Raw genomic sequence first — 17,799 nt, forward strand, 5'->3', positions numbered from 1 at the left:
AATCGTGGAGCAGTACATTTCATAAAACCTGGAGACAGGGCTGGGGTGTGACTTAATGGTACATATAGTGCCTGCCTCGCATGCATGAAGCCCTGGGTTTGATTCCTCAGCACCACATAAGCAGAAAAAGCCAGAAGTAGTGCTGTGGTTCAAGTGGTAGAGTGCTAGCCTTGAGCAAAAGAAGCACAGGGACAGTTCAAGGCCCTGAGTTCAAGCCCCAGGACTGGCAAAAAATAAAAAGTAAAAACAACTGGAGCTGTATCTCCCATTTTCCGCCATAATCTCACTTGTCTTGGTCACGTCCCTTCTTGGAGTCATGGTCACTAAGGGTTTATCGCTTTAGTCTTTGGAAGGATCAATGTTTTCTTTCCTTGATTCTAGGGAACTTTAGTTTTGATTGTATTGATTTTCTGCCCTAATCTATACTATTTCATTCTGTCTGCTAGTCTGGGCTTTGGCTTACTTTTCTAGAAGCTTGAGGTACATCATTAGGGTATTATTTTGAGATCTCTCTGTTTTATTGATGTTGGCACTCACACCTACCTACAAACTTTCATCTTAGGACTGCCTTTACTGTGTCCGCTGGTTTTGGATTCAGGGAACTTTTACCTCTCCTCTCTCCATGACTCCCTCAGAATTCAGCAGCAAGGGCTCAGTCTTCTTGCATTGGAATCTACCCTGTCATTTTGTATGCTGTATGGAGGTTCCTCAAAAAATTAGAAATAGATGGGCTCTAACACCCAGTGACATTACTCAGCATTATCCAAAGGAATGCAGCCAGGATGCAATGCCTGTGCACACACACACTCACATTCACCAGTCTGTGCACACGCCAACAGCCACAGAAAATGTGGCTTCTATTCTGGAATGGTATTCAGTCGTAAGAGGAATGAGATTATGTTACTTGCAGGGAGATGGATGGATCTGGAGACCATCCTATTACATAAAGTAAGCCAAGTTCAGAAGAACAAAGTGACGTCTTTCCTCTCATGCGTGGGTGCTGGCTCTGAAGGATCAAGGTACCAGAAACACATGTGGGAAAGCGTTTCTGTGGCTCGTGTGACTGAAATGTGGCGTGTGTGCGTGTCTAAGGCACTGCACCATCCTCCTTTGAGCAGTTAGCATGGCTGCAGTGAAGTCTGGAAGTAGAAGCCTGCTGGATCTGTACAGCAGGCCCCTAACTGTTCCACTGTCTCTCAAAGAACACAAATGTAACCTGACCATTTCCAAATCTGAATCCTCATTCCCTCCACACCAAACCACCGAAAAGGAAAACACCTCCACAGCCCCCCACACCAGCCTGTGAGGAGCACACCCCTTTTGTTACTTTAACACCCCTAACTAGTGAATTTATAAGCCAGATGCCTCCTGCTCACCCTGGTGCAGGCTGTAATGGGAAGGTTCATGCTAGAAGGAGTGGAAGACATTTCATAGAGCCAACCCACTCTACCTACACAGAGCCCTCCCTTTCGTCCACAGAGAGACACGTGTGGTCCAGAGCCCCTGTGAATCATTAGAACGCGAGGCCTGGCTCTGGATGCTAAGACCCCCGAGTCTGGTGAGGCTTCTGCACACCACCTCCTCAACAGATGGATTTGCTTTTGTGGAATTGCCTTCTGGCTGAGGTGAACCATGGTAAACCTCATGCCCCGAGCTTAGAGCAAGCAGAGGCCTCTCTCATCCTTCTGAGGACACACGCGCGCACACACACACACACACACACACGCACACACACGCACACACATGCACACACACACACGCACACACACACGCACACACACACACGCATGCACACACATGCCCACGCACACACACACACACGCACACACACACACGCATGCACACATCTCCTCGCAGTGTCTGTTGGATCTAGGACTGGCTGGCAGCAGGATTCGCTTGCCTGCTAGCTGCGGGCACTCGCCTTCGGGTTCCTCCATCTTTTCTCTGAGGATATGGGTCTCAAGTCAAGTTGCAGCCACATGCAGCTCGCTGCCCTGGGCTCTCTCACTGTGTTTTTGCTCATTTTCACGAGTCCCACACTTGTGAGTAGAGAGCCCTCTACATCTCGGGACGCAAGACTGGAGAGAGCGTAAAATTGGAGAAAATCGCTTCCTTTGAATGTAGGAAAATGCCAGCTGGCTGGTTGATAGTGGAAAAGTATGTGTTTGAGAAGGTGCGGCTGGAGTTGAGCACAGCGTTCAAAGCATCTTGATTTCTGAAGGTGCTTCACCCTCTTTCATTATGAGAACAACAGACTCGTTTTAAAAATGAAGCTCGTGGGTCCTGTACAGGGGAAATTCAGGTTTCCAGTGAATCACGCTTCTCTGTTCATTCTCGGAGGTCACATTTTTCACTCAGAGCCATAAAGCCCTAGAAGGTCAGTGAGCAGCCATGTCCCCTCCATGTGCTGGGGTTCCCTCCATGTCCCTGTCCTCTCATGTGCTGGGGTCCCCTGGATGTCCCAGTATCCCGAGATGTCCTGGCATCCCCTCGATGTCCCATCATCTGCTCAGTGTTCCAGTGTCCCCTCCGTGTTCCAGTGTCCCCTGGATGTCCCACAGCCCCCTCGATTGTTCCTGGCTGTATTAGGCAGAACCAGAGGCCAGTGGTGAGTCTGGGCGGTGCCCAGGAGATGCAGGCCAGGAGGGGAAGTGTCTCCATGCTCAGGCAGCAGACGGAGGTTGTAGAGTGATCATTTCAAAATGTTACGCAGGCACCCATCAAGGCACATGCTGGTGATTTATCCGCGCTCCTAAAGGAACGCACAAAGTGCCCTGTGCGGACCTGGAGGGTTTCTGCTCTCTGTGCTAAGGGAGGAGAATGCCGTTGCACAGTCCAATGCAGAATGTAAAAACAAGGGAAAGGCAAGCTGGGCAGGAGGGGAGAAGAACGAAAAACTGGCACTGGCTGAGGCACAGGGTATTTTCACACTGCTTTGCTGAGTAGCAATTCCTTTGTCCTAATTTTTAATGTTAAATTGCTATTACAAGAATGATATACAGAAGGTCTATCATTTCATAAGTCAGGTGGTGAGTGCATTTCTTTCTGGACAGTGACACCGCTTCCTTTGCTCTTTCCCAATTTTCCCCATCCCCAATTTATTTTTTAGTCTGTTTACAGGGAAAAGAAAGGTTGTCTTGGCTGAGGAGCCAGTTGAGTGCAGTTAACCTGGGCCACACTGTCCCTCCCCTGCTCTGCCCAGGGCAGCTTCCCCTGTTCCCCTACCTTCCCCTGTTCTGGCTAGAGCTAGAGCTCCTTCTGCTACTCTCCCTGAAATTCCTATTGGAGTTTCCTTCAGTTCTGACAGGAAAAATGCAAAAGATGGCTGCATGTGACACCGCTGGCAATAAAAGCAACCAGTTGTAAGTAGAAGTAATATGGGCAGCTAGAAATACTTCCGTGTGACTTCATCCACTTCTCACCGAAACTCGGAGTCATTTCGTCATTAAAAGCGAGGAAACTGTGTACAGAGGAAGCTAAGCCACCACTGCAAAATGGCCTGGAGGGCTGTATGCCTCAGTGTCCCTCCCCGCTTGCTCTCCTCCCCACCTCTGACTCCCTGCTTCCTCTCTGATCTATGACCTCCACAAGCACATCCGGGCCACCAGGCCCTGTGAAATTTACTGCCTTTATCGCGTCTCTTTTGTAAAAGTGCTATCACTCAATTTTTCTCTGCTTCGGAAATTTTCATTCATTATTTTTGCTTGATCTCAAATAAATTCTCTCTGGATTTTCCAAGGTAAGATGAATTGCCAGCCCTCCGGGGCTGCCGTAATCCCTCTGAAATGCCAGCCAGAGCCAGGCACCGATGTCTCACACTTGTCATCTTCGCCACAGGGGCAGCTGGAGTCAAGAGGATAGAAGCCGGGGCCTAGTCAGGACAGAAAAGTCAGCGGGACTGCATCTCAATAACAAGCCAGGCGTGGTGGGGTACACCTGCCATCCTAGCTAGGACGGACGTGACAAACAGGAAGTGAGCACCCGGGCAGGAAGTACAACCGTATGTCAAAAGTAGACGGCAAAAACTCGGCTGGAGGTGTGGTGCTGTGGCAGAATGTCTGGATAGCAAATTCCAAGTCCTTAGTGCAAGGCAGCTTGAGAAGAACCTGAGATCTAGGTTCAGTCGGCTGCCCTCGAGTGGGAAGAGGCCAGGCTTGTGTGCCCCTCTCTTCTGTGGCAGCTGGAATGACAACTCAGCCCAGCTGCCCCCGTTTGAACGGTGAGCGCCACCTCTCTTCCTGAGGTGCTGCTCATCAAAGGCCTGGGTAGCTGAAGCCCAGACAACGGTGTAGTGCTGAGCCCTGCTGCTAAGACTCGTCCATCATTTGGTGACCTACGTCTCTGTAGCAAGAGACAGCCCCAAACTCCCCCAGCAAAGAGAGACCCAATCCAACTCCTTTAATTATTTTACCTTTAAGCAGCGTGGCTGCAGTGGGACAGCGTCTTTTCTTTTGGTGTGTGTGGGGAATGGGGGTAAAGGGCTTGAACTCGGGGCTTTAGACTTGCTAGACATGTGCTGTCCCCCTGGAACCGTGATTCCGGCCCTTTTTGCTCTGGTTAGATTTGAAATAGGATATGGCTTTCCTCCAGGCTGATTCTCTTCCTTACACTCTGTGCTGTAGCTGCGACGACGAGTTCATGGCGCCACACTGGACTTGTGTGGACAGGAGGTCTTGTGGACTTAGCCCCGAGTCCTGATCCCCCCCGTCTCCATGTCCCAGCCACAAGCCACCACTGCCCCATGCAGAGCTGGCAGTGGGACAGCCAGGCCCAGTCACTGGTCCTGGTGGAGTCTTGTCAACGTTTGGTACCCACACTGCCCTCCAGCTGTGACGACCTGGCCTCTACCTCCAAGTAGTTTAGACTCCAGGCTTGAGTGACCACAGCTGGACCGTCCACAGCTCCAGTGACCACAGCTGGCTCTGCCAAGGAGTTTTTCCAAGGGCGGTGAGGCTGCGTAGGGATTTTCCCAGCACCCTCTCTGCCACCCCAGAGTGGGCGTGCAGGAGAGGCTCGTGGGCACGCCATGAGGGCCTCAAGGCAGGAGACTGGGCAGCCCTTCCCCAGGCAGGGCTACGAGTCTAACCACAGCAGAGCCCTGGTCACCCAGCCGCCTGTGCACCAGGACTCCCGACCTTGTTTGGCCTTCGTTACCCCCAGATGGAGAAGGAGGACGGGGGTGAGGCCGGCATGCGGCAGAGCTCGGCGCGGGGTGCGTGTCTCCTCGGCGCCCGCACACGCCTGCTGCTGGAAGTACCCACAGGAAAGCCCGTCGTTAGACACCGCATCCTGCACCGCAGTGACCCACACGCCACATTATCATTTATTGCCTCAATTAAATCACCCCACCTCGTCCTTAACCCAGCAACCTGCTGGAGCCTAATTAATTATCATTGACACCGTCTCAAACACGATCACCCTCTTAATGAATAAAAAAGAATCACTCGACATCTTCACCGCCGAGTGCAATCCCCCACGGCCCATCGGCTGTCTGCCGACTTCACCCACCGCCCGGGCACGCCCTGTCTCACCCCCCTGCCCTTCACAGGACGCCTCTGGAGGCCAGAGTGCATCACAGCCCTCCCAGGACAGAGCTGCCGAGGAATAAAGCCTCTGCCAGCAACCATTGACTGAATTACTTGTTCGGCTTGGGGGCAAATGATGTTTCCACAAAAAGACTTGGGAGACATGAATTTCCTGTTGATTGCAGACCTCACGGGGTGCTTTCCATGCATGGTGACCGTGGGGGCTAGAAGAAGCATGCACACTGTTATAGAGTGGCACCTGTAAACCTGCCTGCCTGGGGGCTGAGAAGGGAGGAGTGTGGTTCAAGGCCAACCTGAGCTAAAAGGTGGGCAAGACCCCGCCTTGACCAAAAGCAGGGTGCAGGGGTGCATGCCTTTCAACCTGGAAGTGTACACAGGTAGACCACAGTCCAGGCACACAGCCAGGCAGGAAGGAAGACCCTCTCTCCACGAAAGTGCTGGAGTGTGGCTCAGCAGGAGAAGGCCTCACAAGTACAGAACTCTAGCTTCAAGCCCCATTATCACACACGAAGGAGCCTTTGTACACCTATAATGACAGATGTATCTGGCTCCGATTTCTTGTTTGCACGTGTCAACCGCACACGCGGTGTTTTGCACAGCCTCTTTGGACCTGTCTGTCTCTTGGCTCGTTGTCTTTTCTTCCCTACCAGGCACTGTTCTGAGTATTCTGGGTTTCTAGAAAACCTCTCTCCTTGGCCACTTCAGGGCCCAGCCCCAGATTCCGGCCTTTCACGAGGTCCCGTGCAAGCTTCCTCCTCAACCAGGGGTTGCCCATGCTGCTGCCAGCTCTGCCTGGGCCAGGGGAGGAGGAAAAATTCGCATTCACTGATGGAACCTCCAGGCTCATTTCTTAGATAGGGCTGTCACCCCACCAACGCGAGGCTGGGGAGAGAGGAGCACTGAGGCCAGAGCAGCAGTGTTTCCTGTGAACACCCATGCTTCGGGGGACAGTCCCAGGTCAGAGAGGTTAAGGCACCTGCCTTGGGTCACGCAGCTAGTATGTGGAACTGGGCTGCCACAGCTTGGTTAGGTGTCCCCTAAGATGTTAACAGCTGGGTCTGTTGTCACTGGAGATATTCAGGTGGGAGCTGCAGGTGACCTTCTGGTCACTGGAGGTCACAGCCCAGTGGAATAATCAGGTGGTCAGTTTTGCTCCACCCTGTACTTCCCCCCTGACAAGCTATCTGCTATCCTGCATCTCCAGACCAGACCCCAAACAACCATGGGGCCAGCCAGTTTCTCTTGGCTTCCCTTGGGCACCTCTGATGCTAAGCACGGGTCTGAGCCGTGTCTGTCTGTTGGTTGTCTCGGGTGTTTGCGGTGTTGGAGAGCCGCGTGCCACGTGGTTTTGTTCAGCATCCAGTCTGATTTATTCTGAATGCACCCCTAACCGCGCTGGGCCTGGAAACTTCGCCAGAGCTCAGGGAGTGCTTGGTCATGAAGCGAAGCGCAAAGGCAAAGACCAGTCCTGATGGGCAGTGGGAACGAGCTAGACCCGGGAAGGACAGACGGCGCTCCCTGGGGTTCTCGTCTCCCCTCCTGGGCTCTCAGGGCCGGCCAGCCTCTTGTCATCCAGGGCCCCCTACGAGGTGCCGAGCCGACTCTTGTCACACTTGTCCTTGGTCGTTTCCAGGCCTGGTGTCCTGAAGGCCACTGTGTAATGTTGAAGGTGAGGCATGTCTGCACCTCAGCCCTCCACAGCCTCCCGAGGCCCGGATGGGAAGCCAGAGGGAGCGTGAGCTTTGCTTTTCACCAGATGCTATCTGCTTATTTCTGCTATTTGGTTCATTTTTCTGTTAGCTTCTGAACCTCGCCCAAACACACTGAGCACCAAATACAACCACGGTCCACAACACACACGCCTGTACCAGTACTGCTGCTGAGGGCTTCAGAGAGGTGTGTGTGTGTGTGTGTGTGTGCGCGCGCGCGCGCGTGCACGCGCGTGCGCACGCGCATACACACATGGAAGAGGCTGGGTGGCTCCCCTCAGCTGGTGAGAATCGACTTTTAGAGGCTGAAAGCTGAGGCGTGTAGTTCAGAGCTGGCTGTTCATGGATGTTCTCTTTTCTAACTTCCTTCTCAAGCATATGCTTGATGAAGAGGCGGAAAGGACAGGCAGGGAAGGGGACCCTTGCTTGGCCTTTAGGACGCAGTACATTGTAAGCAGCGCCACTGGTGGTGACCTCTTCATCTGGGAATGAGGAGGTCTGGGCAGACGGGGAGGGATGCTCATGGGGACCTAAACACAATCTGCCAGCTTCCTGTGGACCTCGGGGTCCTCGCCACCCCAAGAAATCGGCTTGCCCATCTCCTTGCCGGCTCCCCTTTGGGACAGGACCTCCATGTCTCTGAGCGAGGGGACTCAACGGCCATCACTGCACCACCTGAGGCCGGCTGTGAGACGCCACGGAGGCGGGTGTGCAGCTCTCAGTCTCCGTCGCCCCTGCGAGCTTGAGGACTGACGGCAGCCCCAGGAGTGTGACCTGTTCACGACTTGGGACCGTGAAGACACAGAAAGCCCAGTCTGTGTGGACAGCGGAAGGCTTATTCTAAATGTTCGTTTAAAAAGCACCAGAACCAGGGTTTTTGACCCCAGGTCCAAACCACTAGTTCCACAAGTTCCAGCCACATATCCCTCCCCACCTCCCTGATGCTAAACAAAGAAACGCGGTAAAGGGGGAGGACCTGTGCTCAGAAACACATGCAGAGAAGAGCATAATGCCACAAACAGTCTCCTGATGGGCAGGTGGGGCGGGAAAACCACGTGAAGTGGCCTGTAGCTCAAGTGGGCTTGTGGTGGACATGTCTGTGAACAACACCCTCTGTCAGCCACGAGCTCAGCAACAGAGACACACACGTGCACACACTCACACATGCACCGTCATTCGTATATACATACATTCATGCATGTGCTCACGTACGCATACCTATGTTTATACGCCCATTCATACATGTACACACTCTCATATATTCATATATACTTGTGTGCATAATGCATGCATGCATTCAGTCCTATATTCATTTACACTTACATGCATGCATTTATCTATGCATTTACACATGAATTCATGCATGTATACATGTAGTCATCACACATACATGCATGCATATATGCATGCATTCATACATGCTTGCGTGCCTTTATATGTACATTTCTGCATGAGTTTATGCATAATACATGAGTACACACACAAATGCATTCATACATTCATCCCTTGAACTGGACGTGACCCAAAGCAATCGAAACCCACGTAAATGACCTCATCAAGTATGAAATTAATTTTCCTCATATAACGAGGCCTTCTGACAGGTGACCCCCAGTTATGAAGGACCTAGACTGCCTCTTGAGAGCCCTGGGGGCTGGGAGGCCACACAGTGTATGACACTCAGCAGCCATCTTGTGTTCTAGCCCCAGTGTAGGTGTCGCACCATCCACGCCGTCTGCCGACGTCGCCACATGTCCCCAGGGGCAGAGGCTGCCCCTGGCTGGAAAGCTCCACTCTAGGTCAGTTCTAGGAGGAACGTGGGGCTTTGGCCTGCTTTCAGGAAAAGGAGAAGCATGGTTAGATGTGTGCCACGTTGGGGTTTACAGGTGACCTGCAGGCATCTCCTGCCTACGTCCATCTGCTGCCCATGTCACGGGCGCTGCTTCTCGGCTGCACAGGGCTACATTGGGTAGGATTTGTCTGGACACATGGAATCCCTGAGTGAACAGGGGGCTCAGGTAATGAGGAGGAGAAGGCAGTGTGGACTGGACCCTTGAGGCTGTCGGTGCATCTGCAGGATGCAAAGGAAGGAGGAGAAGGAAGCAAACCCAGGTGTGTTCACTGTGTCGGAGTCGTGCTCGGTCCATAAAGAGAGCTGCCCTCCGTGGGCACGGTCTCTGGAGCATGGCCTCCTGCCCTCTATGGGCACGGTCTCTGGAGCGTGGCCCCCCACCCTCCATGGGCACAGTCTCAGTAGCATGGACCCCTGCCCTCCATGGGCATGCTCTCTGGAGCGTGGCCCCCCACCCCTCATGGGCACGGTCTCTGGAGCGTGGCCTCCTGCCCTCCGTGGGCACGGTCTCTGGAGCATGGCCTCCTGACCCTCAGACTCAAAAATAGCAGAGTATTCTTTCTGAGGATGAGTAGAATTTCTTTGTGCCTGCTGTGCATTTTATTTGCCCATTGAGGGGCAGCTAGGTTAATTCCATACCCTGGCTGTGGTGAAAAGTGCTGTAATGCACATGGTTGTGCTGGTGGCTTTACTGTGCCCTGGTTTGTGAGCTTTGGGGTGCATGCCCCGGAATAGAATTCCTGTGTCGTAGGGCAGCTCTATGTTGAATTTTTTGAGAAATTTCCATACTGCTTTCTAGTGTGGCTGAACAAGTGTACATTCTCACCAGCAGTGTAATAGAGCGCCCTATTGACCACATCCCCATCTGCGTGTTATTGTTAGTGTTCTTGGTAATGGCCATTCTAGCTGAGGGGAGGTGGAATGTCAGGATTGTTTAGATTTTCATTTCCTTTATGGCCAGAGATGCTGACATTTCTTCATGTGCCTATACATGAAAAAATTTGTATTCTTCTTTTCCCCTTCTCCCTCTCCCTCCCCCTTCTTCCTTCTACTCTTTTCTTCTTACATTATGTGGGTTGCTGGGATTTTTAAGGGTTTAGTTTTTTACGTTCTCTGGATAGTCGGGTTTCTGAGTCTTGCGTAGGGCCTGGAGCATTTGATGAAACAGTGCTCTCTGGTGGCAGAGGGTGCACCTAACACCTACAGCAGCCACGCTGGCTGTAGCCTGGCTAGAGAATGGCTTGTTAGGCCAGCATTTGAAGAGACCTAAGACTTTTCTTATGCTGAATGTTGTAGCAAATAAGCATGAGGAAAGTTGCAATCTGCCTTGTTAGCTGTCTTTAGAATTTCTCCATCCCTGACCTACTAATTCACTTATTAAGTCATAACGTTACCCAGGGTGTAAATTTACCTGCCTGTCATTAATAGAAACATTAGCAACGTGACAGATTGTCACTTGAACAGGAGCGCTGCTTTGTGACAAAGCCAAGCGCCTCAATAATTATGTTTAAAGTGTACTTACTTACATGTGGTCTGGAGAGACGTGAGTACAGAGGTAGACAAACCCGGACCGACACAGGGACCCTGTTTACACAGAAGTGCTGTGTGCACTTCCTTTGGCCTCACAAGCCAGAGGCTCACCACCACGTGTCTCAGGTACGAATTTGACAATGGCTGCTGGGGACACTCATTCTTAACCAAAACTACCCAAGATGATCTTACAATGTAGGGTCACTTTTAGTTAATAAGACAGAAGACTCCCTGGAAAACACACCGTGTCGTTGTTACGTTCATTCTGTTGTGAAGCTCTCTTCTCAGATCAGGTGCTTCTGAAACTCATAGTTTGTAGACCAACACATCAGTCTCCCGCCGCTCGGCTTCCTATTTTTCCTGCAGTGTTAGCTAAAAGTTTGAGAATTTGATCTTTTCTTAGAACAAAATTTTTATTCTATTGGTTTCCACGATTGTTTTCTTATTCTTTATGCATCTCATTCTCATCTTCTGTATGTCCTTCCTTCTGCTTCAGTTTTGTTTGCTCCTATTTTGCTACTGGAAATGTCTTTGAGGTTTTCCTTTGTTTATACTAGTGTCTCCGCTATCCATTTCCCACACAAGCTGCTTTAGCTAGGCCCTACGTGTTTTATTTCCATCCATTTCAAAGCATTCTCTAATTTCACCTGCCATTTCTGCGTTGACCCATGTGTCAATTATTAGCATGCCTGCCTGTAACTACCAACAGCTCTCCGAGCTTACCTCACCCCTGCGTAACCAATTCCAGGGGTAGTCCTTGTAAGGGCAGTCCTTGTGAGTTTACTGAACCTGCTTTATGGCATAGAGCAGCCCCTATCCTAGAGAATGTTCTATGTACATGGAGAAGAATGTGTATTTTTCTCATGGTGGGTGGCATGGACTGAAGACATCTTATTTGTCCCATTGTTTTGCAGTGCTGTTTCTGTCATTTATTTCTTGCATTCTATCATGTTCCATTAAGTGTTGAAAGCAGCGCTGATATCTCTAATGAATCTGCTTAGATTACTATTACTTTCTCCCCCAGCATTTGCAGTCTCACCTATTTGGGGACACTGTTGTTCAGTGCATGCATATTTGCAGCTGCCGTGTCTTTTTGACAGATGGAATCCCTATCTTCATATCACATGCCTTGCTTTCTCTCTAATGCACATTTTTGGCTTAAATGTGACTTCATCTGCTATTATTTTAGCCAGCCTAACTCTACTTTGGTTACTATTTGCATAGTGTGTCTTTGTGTGTTCTGCCATTTGTAACTGACACATAAAATACGTCACGTATAGATAATCCATAGGCAGATGTACTATGTGTTTGTTTTCCAACATCAGTTTCTATTTAGTGATACTATCGATAAGGTAGAATTTAGGTCTGCCATTTTGCTGTTGGCTTTTCCTATGTCGCTTGTGCTTTTGGTCTACCTTTTCCCATTCCGCTCTAACTGATCTCCATCTCCTCCCAGGAGTGCTGTGTGTGGGTGAGCCTGGTTCTTATGTATTTCCATACCCCTAGATATTGATTCCTTCATTTTTCTACCATATTTATAATCGCCAATGCCCTCTGTAACTGAAATGACTTTTGCAAGTACGAGCTGGGGCATGCGACAACCCAACATGTGGGCAATGGAGACGCCAGGAAGAGACGTGGACGGTGAAGGGACAGAAAAAAATAAACTGTGCCTACAAATGAAATGAAAACTATCCCTCTGTAGTTGCCAGTTACTCAATGAGCACCAGACAAAAGAAACACAAAGATGCCTCGTTTAAAGCACATCACGTTCAAGACAGTTGAAACTCAGAGGTGACAGGCAGAGTGAAAAACAGAAACACAAATAACCCTGAACATGGGGGGTCAGCCATGCAGTGACGGCTGACCCTCAGGAGACACCACCGCAAACAGAGGGGAGAGGAACAGGAATCCAAAACACCAGCAGAAAACAGGAAGCTGGGCCTGGAAATAGATACTCAGAGACTCCTTTATGGGTAGAAACTTGATCAGGACCTGTCAATAAGAAAAGAATCACAGGGCTTGCCAGCCGGGATCTTGGAGAAGCTGCCCTCAATGGAATCGTGCTTTTGACATTTCCCCTTAGTGTCTTGCTGAACTACCTTCCGTTGCATACAGTAACGCTGACGCTGCCTCCTGGAGTAGCGCCCACCGGCGCGGTGCAGCTCGCTTGGGCAGGGCTGGCTCGCAGCTCATGAGATGTGACACACCATTAACTCTGCAGACAAGGAGAAATTGGGTATCTTAGAGCCCCTGGGAACAACACTAAAGAGAAGTGCTGGGAAGGTTTGTGTGTGTTTATCTGTTTGTTAAATTTGATACCAGCCTGGTCTTTGTCTTTTCTTGCTGAGGTTCTCCTGTGTTTCCAGGGCTTTACTCAAAAAAATCAAATCAAATCAAACAGCTGCTGTAGAATTTCCCCACTCCCCTCTAGGGCTCATGGGCTGTGGCTGTGTATTCGCGTCTCTCTTCCTGTTCGAAGGGACCTCTGTGGTGAGAGGTAAGGGCTTCCGGTGCTAAGGGAGCCAGGGAGCTGTGCCCAGGCTCCATATCTGATGCTTCTTCCCCAGCATCGCCCATGGAGAGGAGGCCTGGCTGTCCCTGAAGGGGGAGGGTGCTCCCTGCGGGGTGCTCCCGTCGCCTTAGTTAAGAATCTACTGACCAAACGTGCAGGTGTGTTTCTGGGATCCCCAGCTCCTTCCGCTGTCGGCGTGTGTCCATTACCGTTACTGTCCCGGGCTGGTTTGTTTGTGATCACCGTATGACATGTTCTGAAGGCAGGGCCGTGGGCTGCCTTTGTGGATCAACTCAAGAGCCCGGCCTGGCAGCCGCGTTCTCTGGGAACAGTGAGGAGCTGTCTGTGGGCAAGGCGGACTGTGGTTCTGTGGGGCATGGATGTAGGCATCGTACACTGGGTCATATGTGGGTCCCCTCCGATCAAAGATAGAGGGGACCGTCACTCAGCACAGCTCCTCAGCCCGTGGCCTCTGCCTGCTTCCACACTGCGTGTCCTCGGGAACTCTTCCACATCCCAGAGCTTCTACGTGTGCACCAGCTGGAGACGTAGCACAGGACACGGCACCTTCCCTGTGTGGAAAGGACGCTCCGATGGCAAAGCTCCATGTCCTTTTCTCAGAGCTAGTCAGTCGATTTCACACCAGTGTCCATCAGAAACCCAGATGAGACTTCGTGGCTCATGGGTTTTTTTTCCTTTTTCCTCTTTTGTAGATAAAGAGTTCATCTACAGAGAACGGACAGGAACTGTGATACTGAGGAACGTTGAAACCAATAACTCTACAGTGCTAATAGAAGGCAAAAGAATCGTAAGTACTCTCTCTAACCAGGGTAATTTCAGACTTGTCGCCTGCAAATCAATCGAGCAGCAAATGACGTCAGGTTGCAACTTTTAGCATAGCTGAGGAGACCATTGTACTTGGGCTCCACTGGCTGAGAGCTAGGGATGGGTAATGTGCTATTAGAATCTCACTAATTCAATCAGACGAACGCCGCCTCTGAGATGCCATCCCCGAACTCTCTGCAGGTGTCGGGAACAAGTGTTGCATGTCATCTATAATTGAAAGATGAAGTCCTGAGGCTTTGCACTGTCAGAGCACAATTGCAATAATGCCTGCACAGTACTTGAAAGAGCTCTTGCTCAATCTCACTTGAAATAAATACAGGTAATAGCATTGTAGGCGCTGTGACTCTACCTAATAATATTAAGTGATGTTTATGTTTCAAAATAAGTTCCTGAGTTGATCTGAGTGCCACAGGCTTATCGTAGAGGAAAACATGTATTCTCCGAGATTTAAGTGACATTACAATTCGGGGTTTGCGTATAGCGATATTAAAGAGATCTGAAGACAGGAGATATGTACCAAAACCCAATTGAAGAGGAATTAACTTTGTTTCTTTGTTTATAGCATAGTCACACCTGGTGGTAAGAGAAATAAATCTCCAGGTTTAAGACGCTGATCTTTTTCTTGTCTGATACATGAGGGAATTCACAGGACGAAAACAAAGCTAAGTCTATATAAAAAGCCAGAATTGAAAACAGCCAGGAATGTTGAGTGAGAACTGAAACAGGAATCAGGTACAAAGAAATCGCAGAGATTAGAAGAGCTTGGGGAAGCTTTAGTCTACTCCCGGCTACAGATGAGAGCTGGGGGAGAGTTCCATAGAGCTCCCTGTCAGTCACGCTGGGACTGGGTCTGTGTCCGGCACAGGATGGGCCTCCTCTGCGCCACCCCGTCCGGGACGCACAGGAGGCTGCTGGCTCCCGCTCAGGCCTGTTCACTTCTTTTGACTATAAATGCACCTCCCTCCCTTCCGCCCTCCCTTCCTCCCTTCCTCCCTTCCCTCTTTCCTTGCCTTCCTTTCTTTTTGGTGGCAGTACTGAGGCCTGGCTCAGGGCCTGGGCACTGTCCTTTAGCTTTTTCACTGGTGCCTGGCACCCTCTCTCTCTCTCTCTCGAGCCATGGCTCTTCTTCTAGCCTTTTGCTGCTTACTGGACAACAAGCATTTTCAGGGGCTTTCCTGCCTGGGCTGGTTTTGAACCACAGTCCTCAAATCTCAGCCCCTTGACTAAGTAGGACTATAGACATGAGTCATGAGTGCCTGGCTAAGAAAAAACAAAACAAAACGTATCTGCTACATTGTATATAAGTTTATTTGTTTATTTGAAATAGAAAAGGGAAAGGGGAAAAGATGATTGGGGGGGTTGGAGGAGGGAAATGGAGACAAAAACATGAGAAGGGATATCAATGTGTGAGAAGTGATGTACCTACTATCTGGTGAATATAACTGTAACCCCTCTATACATTACCCAGACAATAAAAATAAAATAAAATAGAAAACAAAACATTTCACTCCACCTCTCCGTCAGGCAGGCCTCTGTGAGGACAGAGGCAGTGCAGGTCAGAATTCCACTCCTCCATGAGATCGCTTTACTGAATTAAATTGTATTCTGCAAAAGAAGATCCGGGAGGGAAAATGTGCCTGCAGTTTTTTACATTAGAAAATTACCCTTGATAGGACCAATCCATTAAGAAGGTCTGAGTGGACCCATTTGAAAATGATAGCCATGCAGGAAAAGCCCTCCTGTCTATGCGGAGAGGTGAGCCACCCGCTGACAGGTCGGTGATTCAGAGATGGAGGTGCTGGGTGTCCAGCTGTCCTGTGTGATGAGGCCCAAGGGCGGGAGCCACCTCCAGTGTCCAGATCGATGGCCTGGGACCGTGTGTGTCGACTGAAGTTGTTTCAGTCTCGTCCTAAGGCAGCTCTGAGCCCGCCACAGGAACAGCAAAGCCCGCATGGCCGTGTATTAGCAGACTTGTTCCACATATCACGGTCTCTTTTACCTTAAAATGTCATTCCCGTCCACCCCCGATGCGCACAGCCCGATCAAGTCATGATTCTCCTCTCAGAGCTACATTTAAATGCTCCTAGAACCAGACTTTAAAAAAATATGAATGACTGGGAGAGAGCCAGGGAAGGGCTGGCACTGTCCGAAGGGAAATGTACTCATTATCTCACTTACGGTAACCATTAAAAAAAAATAAAGCTAAAAAATGTCACTCAGGGACCCACAACATATTTTAGGAGGTAGAGGCTCCATCTTTAAATTCCCGTGGGCCAGAGATCCATTACACGTGGTGCCTTGACTCTTCCTACCTGTGAAGGCCTGTCACTCCTGGTGACACTCACCGTGCTGGCTCCAGAGGCTGGCACCCTGGGCTGGCACCCTGGACTAGTCTGAGCAGGTGGAGGCCTGAGGCAGGGGCCGGAAGGGTCAGCATTTGTGGGTGGTGTCAGCTGCAAAGTGGCACTTTCTGGTGTTCATGTCTTGCGTATTGCTTTGTCAAGAGGGAGGTTTCCGAGGTGCTCTCTGCTCACTGGCAGGTCGTCCTGCCCTGCGAAGGTTCAGTATTCCTGTCAGCTGACATGAACCGGCAAGGGCGCGTGAGTGAGAGGAGACACAGCCGTTCCTCCTCGCTGCTCATATGCAGCGTTGACACAAAACGCAGAGCTGGGGGAGTGGCGCTGTGGATCCAGGGGTAGGGCAGTAGTCTTGAGCTGAAGGACCCAGGCCCAGAGTTCAAGTCCCACAACCGACGTAAAAAACAAAACAAACAAACAAAAAAAACGTAGAGCCGGGACTGAGACGCCCTTCCAGGGTGAGGTGCACTTTGTGGCATTTAGGGGACATGAGCGAGCCCAGGGCCCCAGGACGGTCTCCTGCCCCGGTGCTCCCCCAGCAACACCAACCCAAATGGCCTCCATCATAATTATTTTATAAGAAGCAATCGAACATGCCTCAGAAATTCCTCTTCCAGAAATTCTGAAGAGCTCTCTTGGATTTCCATGGAAAGTGACTTCACCTGAGTGTGGCCAGGCGACGGCCCAGGCTGTCCCCCAGGAAAGATCATCACGGGCTGGCTCTGTGGCTGCCTTCCCTCCTCACGGCCATGGGGTCCCTTGTGGCTGATGGGACAGGAGCAGTGAGCAGCTCTCCAGAAACACCCTCGGAGGTCCCAGGAACACCAGGCTTCTAACCTAGCTATAACTCTGCACTGCCCAGCCACAGGCGATCAGGCTGGCACGCACGTGCCATCCGCCCAGGCCTTCCTCTAAGGAAGGTCAGAAGGGTGACTGGGGGTTGTGTGTCGCCTGAGCACAGTGTTAGGCTGGAATGGAGGCTGGGCAGGCTCCGAGCGTGGGGCTGTGCCTGAAGTGAGGCTGGCTGGGAAGGAGTGCCAGAGGAGGAGGAGCGGGCCTGGGAGCACAGGAAGGAAGCACACAGCCGCAGGGAAAACCGTCATCCAGGCACCAGAGGCCAGGCTCAGACCCAGCAGCACCAAGTCCGGGCAGGAGCAATGGAAGGCAGAGTCTCACCCCCCACAAGGCACCATTGCACCAGTTTTCCAATCTGAGCCTGGATCATCTAAACGTGGCGGTTATAGGAAGAGGCACGCTCGGATTTCTAACATTCAGCCCAGTACAGGCTCTATGCCTGGAACCCTAGCTGCTCAAGAGGCTGAGATCAAAGAATCATAATCTGAAGCCAGCTTGGGCAGGAAAGCCCAGGAGACTCTTACCTCCAGTTAGCCACCAAAAAGGCAGACACGGCAGTGTGGCTTAAGTGGTAGAGACCTATCCTTTAGCA

General features: G+C 50.8%; 1 protein-coding gene across 1 annotated transcript in view; it reads left to right on the forward strand.

Moving 5' to 3' along the window:
• Dpp6 (dipeptidyl peptidase like 6) overlaps positions 1-17,799 on the forward strand; it is a 498,824-nt gene that overhangs the window by 357,458 nt on the left and 123,567 nt on the right. Inside the window, exon 4 of the mRNA XM_090333593.1 lies at positions 13,863-13,957. Within this exon, the coding sequence (XP_090189719.1) occupies positions 13,863-13,957 (95 nt within the window). The remainder of the gene's footprint in view (positions 1-13,862; positions 13,958-17,799) is intronic.

The sequence above is a fragment of the Megascapheus bottae genome, chromosome 5 (genome assembly GCF_031878675.1).
Source record: "Megascapheus bottae isolate mThoBot1 chromosome 5, mThoBot2.hap1, whole genome shotgun sequence".
NCBI classification, from domain to species: domain Eukaryota; kingdom Metazoa; phylum Chordata; class Mammalia; order Rodentia; family Geomyidae; genus Megascapheus; species Megascapheus bottae.